The sequence below is a fragment of the Durio zibethinus genome, chromosome 26, assembly GCF_047325235.1.
Source record: "Durio zibethinus cultivar Kanyao isolate XHJ-2024 chromosome 26, ASM4732523v1, whole genome shotgun sequence".
Classification (NCBI taxonomy): Eukaryota; Viridiplantae; Streptophyta; class Magnoliopsida; order Malvales; family Malvaceae; genus Durio; species Durio zibethinus.
In genome coordinates this window covers 5695055-5712313 of record NC_143187.1, presented here as the reverse complement: position 1 = coordinate 5712313, position 17259 = coordinate 5695055, and the positions used below count along the sequence as shown (strand labels likewise).

General features: G+C 35.4%; 3 protein-coding genes across 12 annotated transcripts; 2 read left to right on the top strand and 1 right to left on the bottom strand.

Annotated features, from left to right (window-relative positions):
* Positions 1–923: 923 nt before the first annotated feature.
* Positions 924–4311, top strand: LOC111274684 (protein ELF4-LIKE 4-like). Of its 6 annotated transcripts, none has more exons than XM_022859523.2 (4): positions 924–1351; positions 1652–1896; positions 2152–2531; positions 4062–4311. In XM_022859523.2, exons 3-4 carry the CDS (start codon positions 2191–2193, stop codon positions 4096–4098), a joined length of 378 nt encoding a protein of 125 aa, XP_022715258.2. In that variant the 5' UTR covers positions 924–1351; positions 1652–1896; positions 2152–2190; the 3' UTR covers positions 4099–4311. The 6 variants fall into 6 exon arrangements, 5 of the variants coding, with proteins under 5 accessions (XP_022715258.2, XP_022715259.2, XP_022715257.2 ...); XR_016334168.1 differs by lacking the exon at positions 1652–1896 and adding an exon at positions 3883–3962 and having other exon boundaries at positions 928–1351; XM_022859524.2 differs by lacking the exon at positions 1652–1896 and having other exon boundaries at positions 924–1423.
* Positions 4312–5523: 1212 nt separating this feature from the next.
* LOC111274683 (NAD(P)-binding Rossmann-fold superfamily protein) lies at positions 5524–8846 on the bottom strand. 2 transcript variants are annotated; one of them, XM_022859519.2, is made up of 9 exons: positions 8460–8839; positions 8281–8370; positions 8135–8190; positions 7865–7960; positions 7667–7744; positions 7139–7201; positions 6865–7038; positions 6260–6355; positions 5524–5825 (listed from the first exon to the last, which is right to left on the bottom strand). In XM_022859519.2, the coding sequence occupies exons 1-9, from the start codon at positions 8635–8637 to the stop codon at positions 5751–5753; spliced, it is 906 nt and encodes a 301-aa protein (XP_022715254.2). In that variant the 5' UTR covers positions 8638–8839; the 3' UTR covers positions 5524–5750. The 2 variants fall into 2 exon arrangements, with proteins under 2 accessions (XP_022715254.2, XP_022715256.2); XM_022859521.2 differs by lacking the exons at positions 5524–5825; positions 6260–6355 and adding an exon at positions 6464–6796 and having other exon boundaries at positions 8460–8846.
* A 1843-nt stretch (positions 8847–10689) lies between these two features.
* Positions 10690–17126, top strand: LOC111274680 (uncharacterized). Of its 4 annotated transcripts, none has more exons than XM_089755447.1 (9): positions 10690–10791; positions 11692–11854; positions 12836–13010; positions 13632–13690; positions 14607–15425; positions 15948–16085; positions 16196–16471; positions 16602–16658; positions 16854–17126. In XM_089755447.1, exons 2-9 carry the CDS (start codon positions 11726–11728, stop codon positions 17016–17018), a joined length of 1818 nt encoding a protein of 605 aa, XP_089611573.1. In that variant the 5' UTR covers positions 10690–10791; positions 11692–11725; the 3' UTR covers positions 17019–17126. The 4 variants fall into 4 exon arrangements, with proteins under 4 accessions (XP_089611573.1, XP_089611574.1, XP_089611572.1 ...); XM_089755448.1 differs by lacking the exon at positions 10690–10791 and adding an exon at positions 10902–11093; XM_089755446.1 differs by lacking the exon at positions 10690–10791 and adding an exon at positions 10902–11344 and having other exon boundaries at positions 11433–11854.
* The last annotated feature ends 133 nt before the right edge of the window (positions 17127–17259 follow it).

The window sequence follows — 17259 nt, the reverse complement described above, 5'->3', positions numbered from 1 at the left end:
AGCAGAAAAGATAGCTATTTACTGTTCAGAAAACAAAATTGGCTGAAATGGATATTGAAAATTCGAAACGAGAATCACTTGTTCACCGAAAAGAGCCTCGCTTCTTGCTTATGCTTAACTTCTTGGTTGCGTAATAATTTTACCTAGCAGTCTAGTACTCTAGCACTCCAGTTTTTTCTTTTTCGTTTTGCCTTTTCAGGTGATGTCGTTTTCGTAAATATCCTAGATTTGAGTTTGATGTAAGTTGGAAGCTGTGAGACGCGAGAGTGAGAGAGAGATAATAAAGACATTTTTTTTTTAGAATTTTTGGATTTTGTTATCGGTGAATAGGACAATAATCTAAATTTAAAATAATAAAAAATATATATTACTAATATTTTAATGAAAAATCCTAACTCTTTTCATACCAGTCCACAAATTACTCTACACCCAGGCCTCTACTTCCAATAACAAATTAAGTAATTATTTACTTATTAAAAAGGAAAATGCGTAATATTTTTATTTAATTTCTAATAGTGAGATTGTTAAATTTTTTATTTTTTTTTCTGGCCAGAATGTTAGATTTTTTTATTTAAAAATATAATTATTTTAATTTTAATTTATTTAAAAACTATGCCATTATATCTACTAAAAATAATATTGGACAACAAAATTAAGAACAAACTAGCAAATTATGTGTTGGTAATTTCTAATAACCCACTGCACGACATATCCAACGGCTCTTCAACCCTCTGAAATCTAAACGAGCGGTGAAGATGAAGCCTGGAAGAACTCCAAGAATCCGCATCCCCAGGAAAAGAGGTCTGACCAATCTCACAGGATATAAAACCTCAGCGTCCCAAAACAGACGCAACAAAGGGATGAACGAAACCAAGCGAAAAAAATAAGTACTGCAGCAGGTGAAGTAAACGAGCAGAGGACTAGGTAAAGAAAAAAGAAAAGAACCAAAACAAAAAAAAGAAATATCTCTGGCTTTGGCTGGTCTTTTCTTGGAAACTTTATAGGGACAAAGAAAACACAGAGAGAAACCACAACAACAACTACAACGTTGTAATTGTGTCTCTCTAAGCTGTCTCTCTAAGCGTGTCAATCAAATCTTTTCTTCCTATATTCTCTCTTTCTCTTTCTTTGCTGGTTTCACCTTCATAATTTCAGGCCCTCTCTATTGAATCCAATCTATTTCTCTTTCTCTGCCAATAACCAGAAGCAATAGAAGATTCCATTCCAATCTTTTTAAAACTACTCATATCTTCTTTTTCTTTTTCTTGAACAAATATAAATCAAAATCCCATATTTTTCTGGGAAAGAGGGTCGAATTCTGCTACCTTTCTCCCTGTCTTGCTGTTTCAAGGTAAGACATGGAAAATGCATATCAACCCAGATTTTATTTTACCATATTTGTGTTGTTTTGATGGTAATTAAGGTAATTGATCTTGTTTTTGTTGATATACTATATATTTCCTGCTTTTAAGTTGTCATTTATTTTTTTTGTTTTCAATGTTTTGAGGGATATGGTTATCTCTTTATAACTTTGAAACAACATCAAAACGAAAATTACTTCCTAGTTTCTTCCCCTTCCCTAATTTACAACAAGATTTGTTTTTCTTTCCTTGGTCTCTTATTCTTTTTAATAATGTCTTTTTTGATTCAGGTGAATGATTTTGTGGGGGTCTCTCAAAATGAGATTTTTTTTTTTTTGAGAATATAATAGGAAAAAAAGCTGCTTTTATTGGCCAAGGAGTCTGGTTTCTTTTATATATATATATTGTCTCTTCTGCACACACTCACAGTCCTCTGCTCGGTTGCTGAGGAAAGGTGGAGAAAGGAAAAGGAAAATCTTTTAGCACTGATTTTATCCAAGCCAGACTGTTAAACTCTTTGACTTAGCTAACTTTGGTGAGATTTTCTGCCTCCCATAATCCAAATTGAAAGGTTTTGGTGTTAAAATCTTTTTGTTTTTCTTTCTTTTGTATTCATTTTCTTTAGCAAACAAATAGAGGTTAGATTGTTCATGCCTTCACTATGTATTGTCTTATAATAATTTTGTCTTTTAGAAGTACTAATAGAAATGAGATAAAACAATGATGAGTGCCATCAAAACCTTTAGCCATTTCTCTTTCCTAATTTAGATGTGCACTGTTGTTGTTGCAGGACTAAGTCTGGTTTTGATTGAAGTGAAGTAACTTTGGAATGGATGGTGATATATTTTCAGGATTCAGTAATGGAACTCAAGTAGATGGCAAGGTTTTGCAGACATTTCAAAAGAGTTTTGTGCAAGTTCAAGACATCCTAGATCAAAATAGGTTGTTAATCAACGAGATTAGCCAAAACCATGAGTCAAAGATCCCTGACAACTTGAGCAGGAACGTGGGATTAATTAAAGAGTTGAATAACAATATTAGAAGAGTAGTTGATCTCTATGCTGATCTCTCAAGCTCTTTCACCAGGTCAATGGAGGCTTCATCAGAAGGTGATTCAGCTGGGACATTCAAATCTGATGGAAAGGCTAGTCAGAAGAGAATTAGACCTGGGTAAATTTGATCAAATTCAGCTTTTGGTATAATTCTGTTCACTTTCACTGTGGAATAAGAGGAGTATTTTGATACTGATGTGAAAAAAAAAATGATTGTAATCTGTAACTCTTTCAATGAAAGTGTGAAATGTATCTGAGGTTTTGAAGCATCAGCATAATCCTCAGTCCTCACCTTTTCCATTGAAATAACATCGTAGAAATTTACCATTTGTTATCATGTATAACTATGCTATCTTGTTGAAATCAAGTATTTTCTTGTTTTAACATCTGTAAATTCTGGCAGGTTTCTGAGGATTTGTTTTTCACTTTATGCTAGATGTACCTTTTTTTTATTAACGAGTACAGGGTTATCTTATCTATACTTAGTCTGCATCTTTAATTATTGTTTAATGGACCCGGGGTGAGTGCTTAACTGTCATTAAAAACAGTTTTGAAACATTTTCAGTTCCACTGATCTTTTTATTTTCATTTATTAAGAGAGTTGATCTACCTTTGATGGGAACTTTCAACAACCCCACTTTATTCTTTTCCTATGTTTGTCAAAAGAGATTCCTAATTGTGCCTTGTAGATTGCGGTGAAGGGTTGGTATATACTGGTTTTATAACCCATAGATTGCAGGTTCTTTAAGTTTAGAAGCTCCTGTTCTTGATTCTCTCGGCTGTGTGTCTCTGTGGGGAACTGAGTAAAATACTGACATAAACTTCTGCAATGATCTTGAGAATTATTTGCCTTTTTGGGTTGAAGATGCTGTGGGACAAATTGCAGAAAGCAGCTTTAGCTTTGAGTTATTTCAACTTGTTTTGATTGAAACACCCTAAATTTCAAATTGGAGATCATAACTGTCCTTTTGACTAATATATTGTCCTAATCAATGGCAATCACTTGGGAGTCTTAGGCATCTTTTCCTTTGAGAAAAAAAGATAAGCTGAAAGGAAAATTAAGTCTCAATAATAGAGAAGATTCCACCCGAGGTAGTTTAAAAGAAAGCACCAGGGCTTATAGAATGTAAAAGATATCCATACAAAAATGCCAGTGTCCAGTGGTTACTTGATTTCCTTTTTCCAAGGTTCTTGATGGCATATTTTACATTGCATTTTTATGACGTCATTAAAGTTTCAATTTCTCCCACTTCTATCGACAAACACAGGCAAGGTGGTAGAACAAACACTTTTGTTAGTGGACCCCTTGACTTTTGTTTCATTTTCTAGATTTGGGTGGAAGACCCAAGTGAATGTTTTGCTGTGATTAGCTAGTTTCTTGTTTAAATTTTGAACATTGTTGCCTATAAAAAAATAAAAGGAAGAAATGAACATTGTTGACATGGAAATCACTCCAATTATTGTAACAGCTCAAATGAAGTGAAATCTTTGTAAATCAAAACAAATGAGATTATCCCAACGCTTTGATTGTGGGCTCTGTTGTACTAAGGTTAAGCACTTAAATTTTAATCCTTGGATATTAGCTAGAGCTTTGTCCTGCCTGCTAGCTTTTTCTACATATATAATTGACCTTACATTCATTTTCCAGGCAATCAATGCAGGCAAATGTGAAACCTCTTTTCTAGCTTCTACAGGAAGTTCCCCCAGCTCAATAGCTCACACAGTAAAAGCAGATTGCATTTGCTTTTGTTTAATAAGGTGATCATTAAAGATTTTAGATCAGTTAATAGGTTTTGATCAATTATGCTTTATGACAGCAAGGACAAAATCAGACAGCAATGTCTGAAACATGTGATCAGACTAGATAATCTACTACTTATTTAATTAGCTCCTTCCTCCTTGCACTTTCTTCATCTGGATTGGCATAACAATGATGCCACTTCAGCCTTTGATCCATTTTAAAAGGGTTTTAAGATAGTGGATCACAGATATGTTAAACTTTGTCACGTACTGAACAATAATTTAATACCTGTAACAACTATATTAAAAAGATTAGGCTGATAAGCACCATCTGTCAGTTTCATCAGGCTAGTAATCCAATTGAGTACTTACTTTCAACTTTTGTGGCTACCATGCCGATGAAATTATTTATTAAAATAATTGCCTATAGCAACTGCAATGCGTGCCTCCCAGCGTGAATCACGTTCTGTGGCAAGATAATGCATCGGATTGTTTGTAGTGAATTAAAAAAAAAATTATAAACGCAGGATTTAAATCAATTATTTTAAAAAATAATATTTAAATTTAGATTAAAATCTCAATCCAAAAATTTTTTTTATCCCCAAACACATGATCTACAAACTCCTTTGTAAATATAAGAAAGATTACGTTGTTGGAATGATTAAAAAGAGTTCATTTAGCTGACTTCTTATACATCAAATATGATATTAAACGTTTAACTCTACATAGGATTCACCTAGAAGAGAGAAAAAGAGGGAAAGAAAAAGGAATGATGGCCTATATGAGGTCATTTTTGTGGAAAAGAAAAAGCAAATGACGCGATTATGGGAAATCTAAGATGGGGGGAGAGAGGAGGTTTTAAGATTAAAGATTTTTGGTTTTTAAAAAGCTATGCATGCTCTCCACTTGAAGTGGAGGAATCAGACAATAAAGCATGTAAAGATTGTGTCCGTACTCCAATGTATCCATCTATATTTCTGTTCTCTTCTATTTTTTTATTCATTTATTGAAAAAAAAAATCTATTACACTAAAAGAGTTCATTTTTCTTTTTTGTTGAATGTTAAAGGAGATGGTGGGAAGAAGAATGATACTTTTATTGATGTTCAAGCAAAAGATGCTGATTCCCACATTGACTCTAACACACTGAAAATTCCAAGGGTATTTTCATGCCTAAAATCATATCCATGGCTTCCCCAGCATCTTACAGGCAATTTTTATTTCCAACAACGAAGCACCTAACCAATATGATTCAAAGCCATTTTTACTCATGCAACAACTGCTCGCATACGAACTCTCTGCTTTTTAAACATTCCCACGAAAACTCTTATGTATACTCTTTTGCTTTAAATCATACGGCGGCTTTCATTACTTCCGGCACAGTAAAAATTCAGAATTGGCATTCATACTGGTATGCAACGCAAATTACCATGTAAATTTGCAGTATAACAACTTCAACGCAAACTTTTTGCAATCCAAATGCATGAAAACAAATTTACTGATAACCAACTTACTGAACGCATAATAGGAAAAAAAAATCAAAACAAACAAATGGGCGCACTTTTTGTTTTGCTTGAGTGTAGTCATCGCAGCTACAGCCTACAGCTCCGTTTTTTCCATCAATCTAGTCAAACACTCTTTCCAATCTGAAACCTTCTCTCCTCCATTGACAACCTATTTTCGCACAAAAAAATTGAACACATCAATAACTTGGATACCAATTGAGACCAAAGCCCAAAGGATCAAAAGAAAAGGACAAATGACAAAGAGAAAGGTGGTTTGAAATTTAAATGTTTCTGCATAAATAATTACTTATTCCATTGCTTTTCTTGCATTGCCTTTTGAACGGTTCCACCACACGTTACACAGATATTCTTTGTTCCCACTTCAATTCAGACATCATTTTGTTGATGAGTACCTTTTTTATCAAGTCTTTTTTCTCTTGTTTTTAAGGAATTTATAACTTAACTACTCTTGAAAGCAAAGCTAGAATCTTTGCATTTGAAAGAGCAGCTTGTAGATGAGTGACAGCTAGAATCGATGAATGGCTATATATTTTAAGGATATGTTTTTTTTCTTAATAGACGGAGACATGCTTATGCACAGACCTCAAATGTGAATCTTGCTTGTGGGACTACTTCTAGTGCTTCAACACATATAGATGCAGCATCCTCCATGCTAAGACTTCCACTTGCTGCACTACCCTGTCAATGGAAGCGGATTTAGGATTGTTAGCGCTTCTGTCCGAATCTATTACAACGAAACGGCCGTTTTGTTTATGCTCTCAAATTCAGCAAACAGATTTATTCCAGTTTGCAAAAATCAAAGAATCGAAAAAAGAGTCTTCATTTAGAGATTGAAAAACAGCATCTCTGAGAAATCTTTTTAGAGTCTCTTTTCTTTTAATTTGGTCAGTAATAAGAGTTGAATCCGGATACTATAAAATATTGATATTAGATTGTTTCAACTTCAACACTTGCTTCTGGATTTTCTTAAGTTTCTCAGAATTGCCTTCTTCCAGGAACAAGTTACAAAAGTAAAACGCTTAGTTGTATAAGTTAGCATTGTGAATATGCAAGAGGTGTCGCCCATGCTTTTTCCAATCACTGACTGCTGCTGTATATGTTGCTCAAATTTCTAGTTAACTGCAAGAAGAATAACGGTGAGTACTATAACGTAGCATGCTCGGCCCATTAAACTACTAAACGAATACCTCTTCAAAGTTGAAACCTTGAGTTCCTCCAGGAGTTTTTTGCAACATTCCTGCTCTAATTATGGTGTATGGGATTCCTGAAGCCACCAGTGCTGGTTCATCCTTCTCAGCTGATTTTCTTAAATCGTTTGTCATGAGAGCTTGAATGCCACTGCTAGCTCTATAAACAGACAACTGCAACCTTTGTAAACCACAATCATGTAGAAACACAGTCTAAAGCCTATTGTTTAGGCTTCCATGCAGGATGGGGAGGGGGGAGAGGGGGAGAGAGTACCTGAGACAAGAGAATTATATGTTCAACACCTTTCAAACTCTCAATACTAGACAAGAAACCTTCCTGCAAGACAAGACAAAGAAAATTTACTGAATGTTGATGGCGACGGGAGCAACAATAACAATGCTAAATCATATAATGTAATCGATGCATGCCACAAACTGTCAAAAAGAGTTTGTAATAATTCATTTTTTATTTTCTTACGGAAATGACACTTAAGCTTTTATTTTGTTTAAGTTTCTTTCAAATACGGCATGTAGAAAAGCAGTAAAGCACTAAAAGCCCAAAGCTAAAATTGGAACTTAGCAACAAGAATGACTATATTTGCCCACAATTTTCTGAATGGAGTCATGCACAAAAGTAATACAGTTACGGGTGTCCCCGAGTTTTGTTTCAGGCTAATCCTCCTGGATGATTGTAAGGGTGCACACTCTCACATGGGCCTGATGCATTCAGGATTCTAAATATGCTGATTAGGAGCAAATGTACCAGTAAGGATTGAACCAGACAGTTCAGAGATAAACATACATTCGGGCATATGATTGCACGAACTCCTCGAAGAGCTTTCTTTACAAATATCTTGTTACTTGTATCTCCAGAAATTGACTGCAAACACAACAGAACAACATTCCATAAGAAAAATGAGAAATCATTTAAATCAACGGACAGGAAACATAAATGCCAATCCAAAAAGCAATTTCACAAAAGTATAGTATATCAACTTACCTCAACATAAGTTCCAAAGGCTTCATTAGCTGTACGCTTATCCTTCACTAATGCTTTTACTCGAGTTCGTTTGACAATCAATGACAATATCACCATCTATATAAAATAGTTACAATAACCTCAAAATGAGTCAACCATTAGGGAGTCAAAAGACTATAAGAAATGTATATATCACCATCTATATAAAATAGTTACAATAACCTCAAAATGAGTCAACCATTAGGGAGTCAAAAGACTATAAGAAATGTATATATAAGAAACGAAACTTACCTGTCCAATTTCACTATCCCCATCTGTTACTAAAACTGCATCCTTGACTTCATCCTCTGAAAATTCAAGAGAATAGTTCATCATCAATTCGTCCTCTAAGAAGTGATTAAAATACTAATATCTTTCCAGTTACCATAACAAATTACCTGGATAATCCTCCTCCTCCTCTTCCAGGACAGACCCATCTTTTGGTAGTAGTTCAGGTGCCCCATACCATTTCCTTAACTTAGGACCCCCTATAAACCAATGCAACCCCAATTTAAACAAAAGCTGGAAAAAATGAATATCTAGTCTGAGCACATTGGAAAAAGAATAAGACTAAAACCTTCGATGTAATCGAGAATTTGATCCACAAATCCGATTTTCTTCTTGGGCGAGCAACGGACAAGAGCTTGCTTCTCGATATTTATGAGGAAAGAAGAATTCAGGGTTCTCCAAGGATTGGAAGTGAAAACTAGATAAGTTTGGCTAAGGAGAGTTGAAGCAGACAGACTGCCCGCCATTTTCCTTGATCGGTTCGGTCTGTTGTTTTTTCTTTTCTTGACCAACCGTTTCCATTCCCGCGTATAAGGATAACGCTTTACCTGCTGAAATTCCTTGTCTACCCCTCCCCGGTCAAACCTTTTCAATATGGACCCCACATGACCTGATTTCAATCAGAATCGTTCGGAGTCTCAAATTGGGATCGTTACCGTCCAATATTTCCCTTAAAGATATCATTCCCACCCTCAATGCCTCATTATTCTAGGGTTTTTTTCATTCGTTTCTCTGCTCTCCTGGATTGATCCGCCATGGCCACCCAGATCAGCAAAAGCGAAAGGTAAAAAAAATTTCAACTCAACCCATGTTTTCTAACAATAGCTAGTTCCAAAGGCACATTTTATTCCATGGGGCTAAGGTTACTGTCAGCATCAGTGTTACTCCTCCCTTTCCCAATAAATGATGGGTTAAAGGGGATCCTCAACGATGCTTATATTAAAATGTGGAGTTTTGTTAGTCTCTCTGAACTATTCATTCAAGTTCTTGGAGTTCGGGAACTCCTAAATTCCCATAATTGCTTTATATTTCTTTGTACGCCCACGTAGGCAAAGACACATCATATTGAAGTTTTCAATTTGAACCTTAAAATATTCAGGGCATTTTTTTTAATAGTTTCTGTTACCGCTGTTTGATTTATTGTGGAGAGTAGGGCAAAGGGATATGAGGTACGATGTATGAGCATACATTGAATTCACCACTTGGCCCTACTGGCTAGTAATGATAATAGTTTCTGCTCTTATTACATCTTCTTGAGAAGATTTTTTTTTTTTTTTTGGTGTAACCTGATTCAGGTTGTTGTTAGTGGGAATTAAACTTGGGGATCAGCCTGCTAATAGTCCATGAAGCATGAAGTTTAAAAGATGGTTACATCGATTTCATTTGGTAATTTATTCAAAAGGGCCAGTTTTCTCTTTTCCTTAAGGAATGTTTTTTCTTGCTTGTTGACTATCAATTGATTTCTTAATGTATTTTCTTTTGTAATCTTTTGTAGGGTGTTGTTGGTATTATGGTGGGGATGATGGGATCCTAAGGGTAAGCAAGTACGTACTACATTGTTACCAGATTTCATCACCATCCACCTGCCAAAGGGAGAAGAAATTATTATTACCCCGTGTCACCATTATTGGCAACTGACAGAGGTTAGCAGCAGCACAGGTCGTAGGTTTCTTTTAAGGTTTCATCTGCTAGTGAGGACAAAGGAAACATTGATGCAGGATGGTAGTAGTTTCCTCTAGAAAATGAAGATTTTTGTTGTTAATTCATTAGAAATGTCCCTCAAGTCAAGTGGCATTGCTTGAAATGAATAGATGGGAAGAGTTTGTTAGCTTTGTAGACGGTCTTGTCTTTTGTTCAAAAATTTAAGTTCTTTGAGTAAGGTTTTGTTGGACAGTGAGAAGGATTCTCACCTCGCTATCGCAGTTGTTGTTCCCTAATATGTTAACTTGAAGAATTTTCCTTTTCATGTTATGTTCTTCTTATCCTGCTTTGGTCTACAATTAAGTTTCTTCTATTTGCCCCTCACTTGAGCCAATTGCAAGTCTCAGCAAGGGAGATTCCAACCCTATTTTTCATGCAGATAGTGATTCTGTGGTACATTTCTTGTTCATTTTCGAAGCCATCACTGCCTGCATTATAGTTTCAGCCAAAGTCCCGAAACAATTGTTATTCCTTGATTGTTCCAGGCTCGAGCTTTCTTTTCAGGCATCTGGAATGTAAACCAGTCTTGATTGCTGAGCGTTGAATCCAAAGGCTATGAAACCGAAAAAGGTTAAAGCCTTTCTCATTCGCTGCAGAAAACAGGCGAAATCCGCATGGGCCTTTGTGCCGACATTTTATATTTAGCGGGATGAAAACATATGAAATCCGATGGGCTTAGCCTGTGGGCTTCCCCTGGCGACGTCCCAAATCCTACAACTAACTTTTGTAGACCAAAACAATCTATATTCAAACCATAAAAACGTTTTTTTTTTTGTTATTTTTTTTAAAAAAGCGAACCGGACACAAAGTTTTGTGCAAACTGTACGCAAAAAGGCAAAGACCTTACCGAAAAAGTATCCGGACTCTACGCCATTTATAAAATACAATTGTCAGAAATTTCGAATCCGGATTTGTATGAGGTAAGTAAGCACAGCGTGCTGGAAAAGCGAAGCGAAAAGGAACACGCTCACTCAACTCACTCGACCATGCGCTAGCGAAAAATAAAAGAAAAAAAGAAACACACACACACAAATAAATATTTCTTACTAAAAAAGAAAAAATATAGTCCTTATTCTCTGAGTTTCTCTCTCTCATTTCCGTTACTTGTTTTACCAACTTAGTTTTTCACGCCTCTAACTCACTCCAAATCGGTCACTTTCTTTCTTTCCTTTTCTTTTTCTGGTAGGGCTGAGTCAACTCGGTCAGAAATCACAGTCCTATGGTTAGATAAACTCATTATTTTTTTTTCTTTGAAATTTCATTTATTTCGCTTTCTGTCTAGTTAAAATGCAATTCATTTGATTAATTATAGAAATATCTGATGTTTTTATGTGTTCTTTTTTTCTTGTTTTATATATGGAAATATAACCAGTTAGTGAACAGGCATATTTTTCTTTAGGTTGTTAGAATTTGAGGATTAGGGTTTCAATTCGTAGAATATGGGAATTTTGGTGGGGGGAAGAAGCTGTTTTAGTTAAGTTTGATTAAAAGTGGCAATTTTAAAGTAATTGTTGGTTTTATTACGTATCACTTTGAAATATAATTTCTTTTTTTGGATTAGATTGTAATATTCTAGGCTTGTGTTAAAATTTGGACTATCTTGAGTGAATTTGGTAATTAATTTAAGAAACAAGGTTATTTGACTGTTGAGCAAGTAAAGTTTACATGACCTCATAAATGATATCCATAGGGGAACTCCAAAATTTGAATTTCGTTTGGTGTGTTTGCTTGTGTTCCCATGCATGAATGAAGTTTTGATTTGTAGCTCGCAAAGAAAATTGACATGTCTATTCATTTGGCCATTTTTTGGTTTTTTCCAGTTTTTGTTTTTGAGCTGTGGGTCGTGGATTTTCCATGGAAACAGTGGTTGAAGTTGAGGGGAGTGATGAAGGGAAGTTTGAAGAGACTGGCCTTGAGAAAAGTAACTTGGTTTTATCTTCACCAAAGCATGTTGCTGATCCGGTTGTTTACAAGCTCGTTCGGGTACCTTTTTCAGCCAATGTTATTCTAACTATTTTATTCTACTGATATATAAAGAACTTCTGCCTTCTTCTCACCTTTTTTTTGGTGTAAGAATGTTGACTTGGATTTGCTTTAGTTTGATATTGAGCTACATTAATGTAAAGGATTAATGTGGAAGTCATTTGACAGTGTGTCATATAAAAGATTTTAAAGTGTTATAAGTTTTGAATTTTCTATAATACCCATCTTTTATTATTGATCATTTATGAAACACCATGTTCGTGGGCAAGATTAACTGTTTTGTGAAAGACAAATTGATGTTGTGAATATCTACCATCGATTCATTTAGAAAACAATAATATGTAGAAATTAGTTGAATTGGAAGGTTAGAATCACCTGGAGTGGAGGTTGGGTTCTCTTGAAATGATGTGATCATATCAAAATATTATTTAGAAGTTAATACCATATTTATAATCAGCGTAGAAACTAGAAATGATAAGTTTGTAGAAGGGTAATACCATTCTTTTTAATGTAATTTTCATTTTTTTTTTTTTTTGCTGTAACCATTTGTCAGGTTTGAGCTTTTGCTTAGTAAAACTTGTTAATGTCAAGGAACAACTTGACCTGCGTTGATTAGCTTGAATCTCTTTTTTTTGAAGTGCTTGGTTACCAAGTTTGTTTAATAGGAGTGATGCTTTTACATATCTGAATGAGGGGGATTATCTTTTTTAAAAAAATCTTTTAGCCTCTTCTGCTGATTTTGAAAATGTTATTCACACATAGTGGGCGTCACTCAACAAACACAGAAGTTCACTTGAGTTTTGCCAAAAGTATTGAAACTGCAAGCTTTTATTTGATCAACAAATATTGGTGATCAGTGATGATGATAAATCTAAAATTATTGCCAAGTTTTTAGTTAAATGCCATGCTAAAAATGTGGACATGTAGCTTAAGGTTTGATTATTCTTATTTGCAATCTTAAATTGAAATTATGTCATGTAGGTTGAAGGGGATGGGAGATTAGTGCCTGCAACAGATGATGAACTGATGGAGGTTGAGGGTTTACTGGAAAATGAGAAGCGTGAAACCCATATTGTTGTGGACACTGGGCAGGCTTTAGGGAGCACTTTTAATGAAGTGTCGTCCTCTGGCATGCCTCAGTTAGAAAGCTCAGAAGGTGTGACTTTCTTAGCCCTACATCGTGAAAAATTTTAACACCTATTAAAATAGGATAAGAAAGTCTGTCTCTTCTGATTGTGACTTGGGATTTTATAATTCACTGAGCTTGTGATTAAGTGTCTTTTTATCTGCACTGATTGTCTGGGCTGATTTTTTTTCCATGCTTCTTGTGTATTTCTGTTCTATTTCATAGATTTTTCCATTTTCATCAACTTTTAAATATGCATGTTACATCTTTCCCTTATATGCATAAGTAATTAAATTAAAAGATGCCAAATGTCAAGTAGGTATGGTCTGTGTAATGAAGACCTGTACAAGAGAAACTCCCAAGAGGTAAGCAAAGCTCATGGAATGGGCTAAACCAAAAACAGAAAACAAGTAGATTCACAAAACAGTCATTTGAGCATAAAAATTTGAGCAATACAGTATTGGAAAAGGCTTACTTGAAATCTAGCTTTGTACTTGAAGATGCAGTGGGATCTTTCTTTGAATTATTGATTTTTTATGTTGCTTCCAGTCTTGCCATGTTAGCTTTTATACTCATAGGATGAACATTTATATATATTTGTGTTATGATATTTTATATATTTTAATTTTCTGAATGATTAATATTTGCCAGGTTTGTCACAATCTGAGAACACAGAAGCTGATACCGAAAAATTAAGTGCACGCCTTGAGGTATTCCCAATTTCAACTACACTTGGATTCTTAACTTTCTTTAAATAGATTAGTGGATGCTTAATTTGTTTGCCTGTAAAACATTATTTTAGGGCTTAATCTTCTCTGATTTTTCTTTTGAAGAACATTTTGTCAAAGCTTTATTTTTGAGTTTGAGATGGGTGTTGATGTTGATATCTTACTCATGGATTTTGCTGCTTTAGGAGGGCCTTAATTCTTAACTTTTGGTAACTATACTCCATTTTTAGTGGAAACTATCTTCTTGGAATTCGCCAAATTTTTGTCTGGTGAGGATGACTGTCTAGTTGTTAAGTTACATCCATTGTAACATTTCTTCCTTTATTTTTTCTTCTTCTTATCATGTCTATCAACCTATCCATTTTTTTGAAAAAAATGAAGAAATCAAACCTGCTTCTAGTTTTTTTCGCTGTTATATTTAAATCAAATAATCTGACGTAGGGGGGATAAAGATTTTTTCATATACTCATCTACTTCTTTTTCAGAATTTTAAACGTGTAATGAATTAGCAGCTACATTCTAGCTAATAAGAAGGGGTTAGCAGTTTGTATCTAAAGCGAACAATGTTATCTTTTGGTGTGTGTGTGTGGGGGGGCGGGGGAGGGGATGTTCTTTTCTCTCCCTAGTTTATATCTTTCATTTTTTTTTCCTACTTGTACATGTTCAAGCACATGATTGATTTGAAGTTAATTGTTTTAGTATTAATTGATCTATTATTATTTGGATCCTTCTTGGCCTTAATATCTCTATAGTACATCAAAGAAAATGCTAAGAGTCTCCGCTTAGCATGTTGATCTCCTGATCATTCTTCTGCTTATATGAATGTAGACAGCCACTGTTCTGAACATGATAAATTGCCTGGTATTGATTGGAAGCTCCAATCTCATTTCCTTTGCAGGAAACTGTCCCTACTAGGGCACAAGGGCTGAATGATGATCATGTTACTCAATCTGGGAATGTTGGGGAGTGCTCAAAACCTCTGGATGGGCCAATGGAAGGTGGATCATCAACTTCTGCAGGCTATATTAGTTCAAAACCTGATTTTTCCAAGTTGAAGGGTGAATTATGCTTGGATAATTTATCAATTAAAGAACTTCATGAAGTTTTCAAGGCAACATTTGGGCGAGACACTACTGTCAAGGACAAGCAGTGGCTTAAAAGAAGGATTGCCATGGGATTGACTAATTCTTGTGATGTTTCAACTACAACTTTTGTGATTAAAGACAATAAATTGGTGAAAGAGGGTAAAGAAGATAGTTCCAACAATGTGAATCTGCCTACTGGCAAAGAATACCCGGCCGCCAGCGTTGAATACCACGTGGACTTGCTGAATAGCCATAGTAGTCAAATAGATGAACTTCAAACTACTTCTGGGACGAGATTGGGAAATAATGGTGTGGAAAACAATTATGCAAGTGAAGATCTTGCTGCAGATCAGAGAGCTGCTAAGAGAGTTCGGAAGCCAACAAAGCGGTATATTGAAGAACTTTCTGAAGCAGAGTCCAAAGAGTACAGTGGCAGGTTCATTACTTCTACTAGAAACATTGGGATTAGACACTTGACTTCAAAATCTCATGCTAGGCCCGCCAGAAATTTGTCCTTGGAAGGGAGAACTGTTATCATGAGGTTGGATTCCCTTGGAGTATCTGGGATTCGGGTTCCGTGTGTTTGTCGGGTTCGAAGAAGCCGACCAAGGAAGAATGTCATGGCTCTTTTGGTATGTGAAAAGGATAAAACACTGCATATCTATGTCAGCAACATGAATTTGTTTTTTTTTTTTTTTTTTTGACAATTGAGGTTACTAGGTGTTGAACCTTGATCAGTGGAACTAAGAGTCTAATACTCTACAAACAAAATATATATCTGTTGGCAATCAACATGAATTTGGCTTTGAATATTTAGGTCTTTTAATCTGATATTTGCTTTTGACAAGAACATTCAGATATTTCCTGCTAGCTCTCATAGTCTGTGCAAAAGCTCTCTAGTTGGTTTATGACTTTGTTCATCCATGTCCAATTCTGAGCTGACCATTTTAGTTGAATAGATAAACAATAACTTCTAAAATTCAGTAAGTCAAGTATCACCTGATAATTGAATGTTTTGTTACTTCTTGCTCTGACCCATCTTTTATGGTAAATCTGTTTACTTATGCTTTATTGGGAATCTATGACCTGTGTTACTGGTATCATTTAGATAGTAGAGGTTATGGTACTGATGCAACATGAACTGGCTTCTACAGAAATTCCATCCCAGTGGCATGGGCATGACAGCTACGTTTGTAAGGAAGGATCTTGATATACGTAGTTCTTTAATAGACAATGGAAGTGTGAACAAACTTTTGGAAGTCAAATCTTCTCCTGAGGAAACTCCACAGCAGGTGAAAACAGTAAATGATATCTATAACATGAACTATGTTACACCTTGTACTTTTTAGTTGATTGTAACTGAACCATATTTGCTTATTCAACATTCTGTTTGTATATTCAGTTTGTAACTGAATCCAAGAAAGAGAAGCCATCAGCCGAGCTAGGGCGGAATATGGGGCTAAAATACGTAGATCCATCCGGATATACTTCAGATGACAATGTTGCTACTGTGCCAACGGCAAAAGGTGGAACTAGAAGGAAACATCATCGAGCTTGGACTCTCTCTGAGGTTATGAAGCTAGTTGAGGGTGTGTCTAAGTATGGAGCCGGCAGATGGTCTGAGATTAAAAGGCTTGCCTTTGCATCCTATTCATATAGAACCTCTGTTGATCTAAAGGTATGCATATGGTATTTTTGTTGGTAAATAAATGATGATGAAAGGAATGAATTTTTGCCATTTCATTAAACATAAGAATTGGTTAGGACTGTAAGAAAAATAGTTTTTGCTGATAAATGTTCTTTTGCAGGACAAATGGAGGAATCTGCTGAAAGCTAGCTTTGCCCTGACACCTGCGGACAAAGGGGTGAGATATCAAATTTTTTCTAGTTTATTCTTTCTCAGTGGTGTTATTGTTGGTACAACAAATTTCACCCAAATCATCCTCGTTACTTCTTCCAATAATGAATGCCTCCAGGAAGGGGTTGTCTGTCGGAACACCCAACATGAAAGTGTCATTCTTTTCAATACATTTATGGTTTCCTTGTGGTTGATAATGTAGGTAAATTCACGGAAACATCCTTCGATGCCCATTCCTGCACCAATTTTGTTGCGTGTGAGAGAGCTTGCTGAGATGCAGGCACAGGTTCCGCCACCAAATCCTAGTGCGAGCAAGTTGGCTGCATGCGGTGGAAGTGTAAATGAACCAAGACTAGGATACTTGTAACATTGTAAATAATAGATTTTAACTGTCTAAACTAGAAATAAGATTAATTCTCTGTACTATCTAGAAAAACTGTACTCTTAAAATTGATGATTTTGTCTGGTTTGGTCAGACGAGGAATTTGATGAACATAAATGCCGTGCTAACTAGGTATTCTCGGTTTTGAATCAGAGTGGCCTTTGAGTCGAAAACTTGGAACTGGTGAGGTAACAATTTAACATGCAAACTGTCGTGTTCCAATTTC

Bases quoted from the DNA above. Each gene is read 5' to 3' on its own strand.
- LOC111274680 (XM_089755447.1), top strand. From the start codon at position 11,726: ATGGAAACAGTGGTTGAAGTTGAGGGGAGTGATGAAGGGAAGTTTGAA. The intron at 13,011-13,631 runs GTGTGACTTTCT...AATATTTGCCAG, and splicing joins TCAGTTAGAAAGCTCAGAAG to GTTTGTCACAATCTGAGAAC. The intron at 16,086-16,195 runs GTGAAAACAGTA...TTGTATATTCAG, and splicing joins CTGAGGAAACTCCACAGCAG to TTTGTAACTGAATCCAAGAA.
- LOC111274684 (XM_022859523.2), top strand. From the start codon at position 2,191: ATGGATGGTGATATATTTTCAGGATTCAGTAATGGAACTCAAGTAGAT. The intron at 2,532-4,061 runs GTAAATTTGATC...TTCATTTTCCAG, and splicing joins CAGAAGAGAATTAGACCTGG to GCAATCAATGCAGGCAAATG.
- LOC111274683 (XM_022859519.2), bottom strand. From the start codon at position 8,637: ATGGCGGGCAGTCTGTCTGCTTCAACTCTCCTTAGCCAAACTTATCTA. The intron at 8,371-8,459 runs GTTTTAGTCTTA...ATTGGTTTATAG, and splicing joins AATTCTCGATTACATCGAAG to GGGGTCCTAAGTTAAGGAAA. The intron at 6,356-6,864 runs GTATTCGTTTAG...TTCCATTGACAG, and splicing joins AAGGTTTCAACTTTGAAGAG to GGTAGTGCAGCAAGTGGAAG.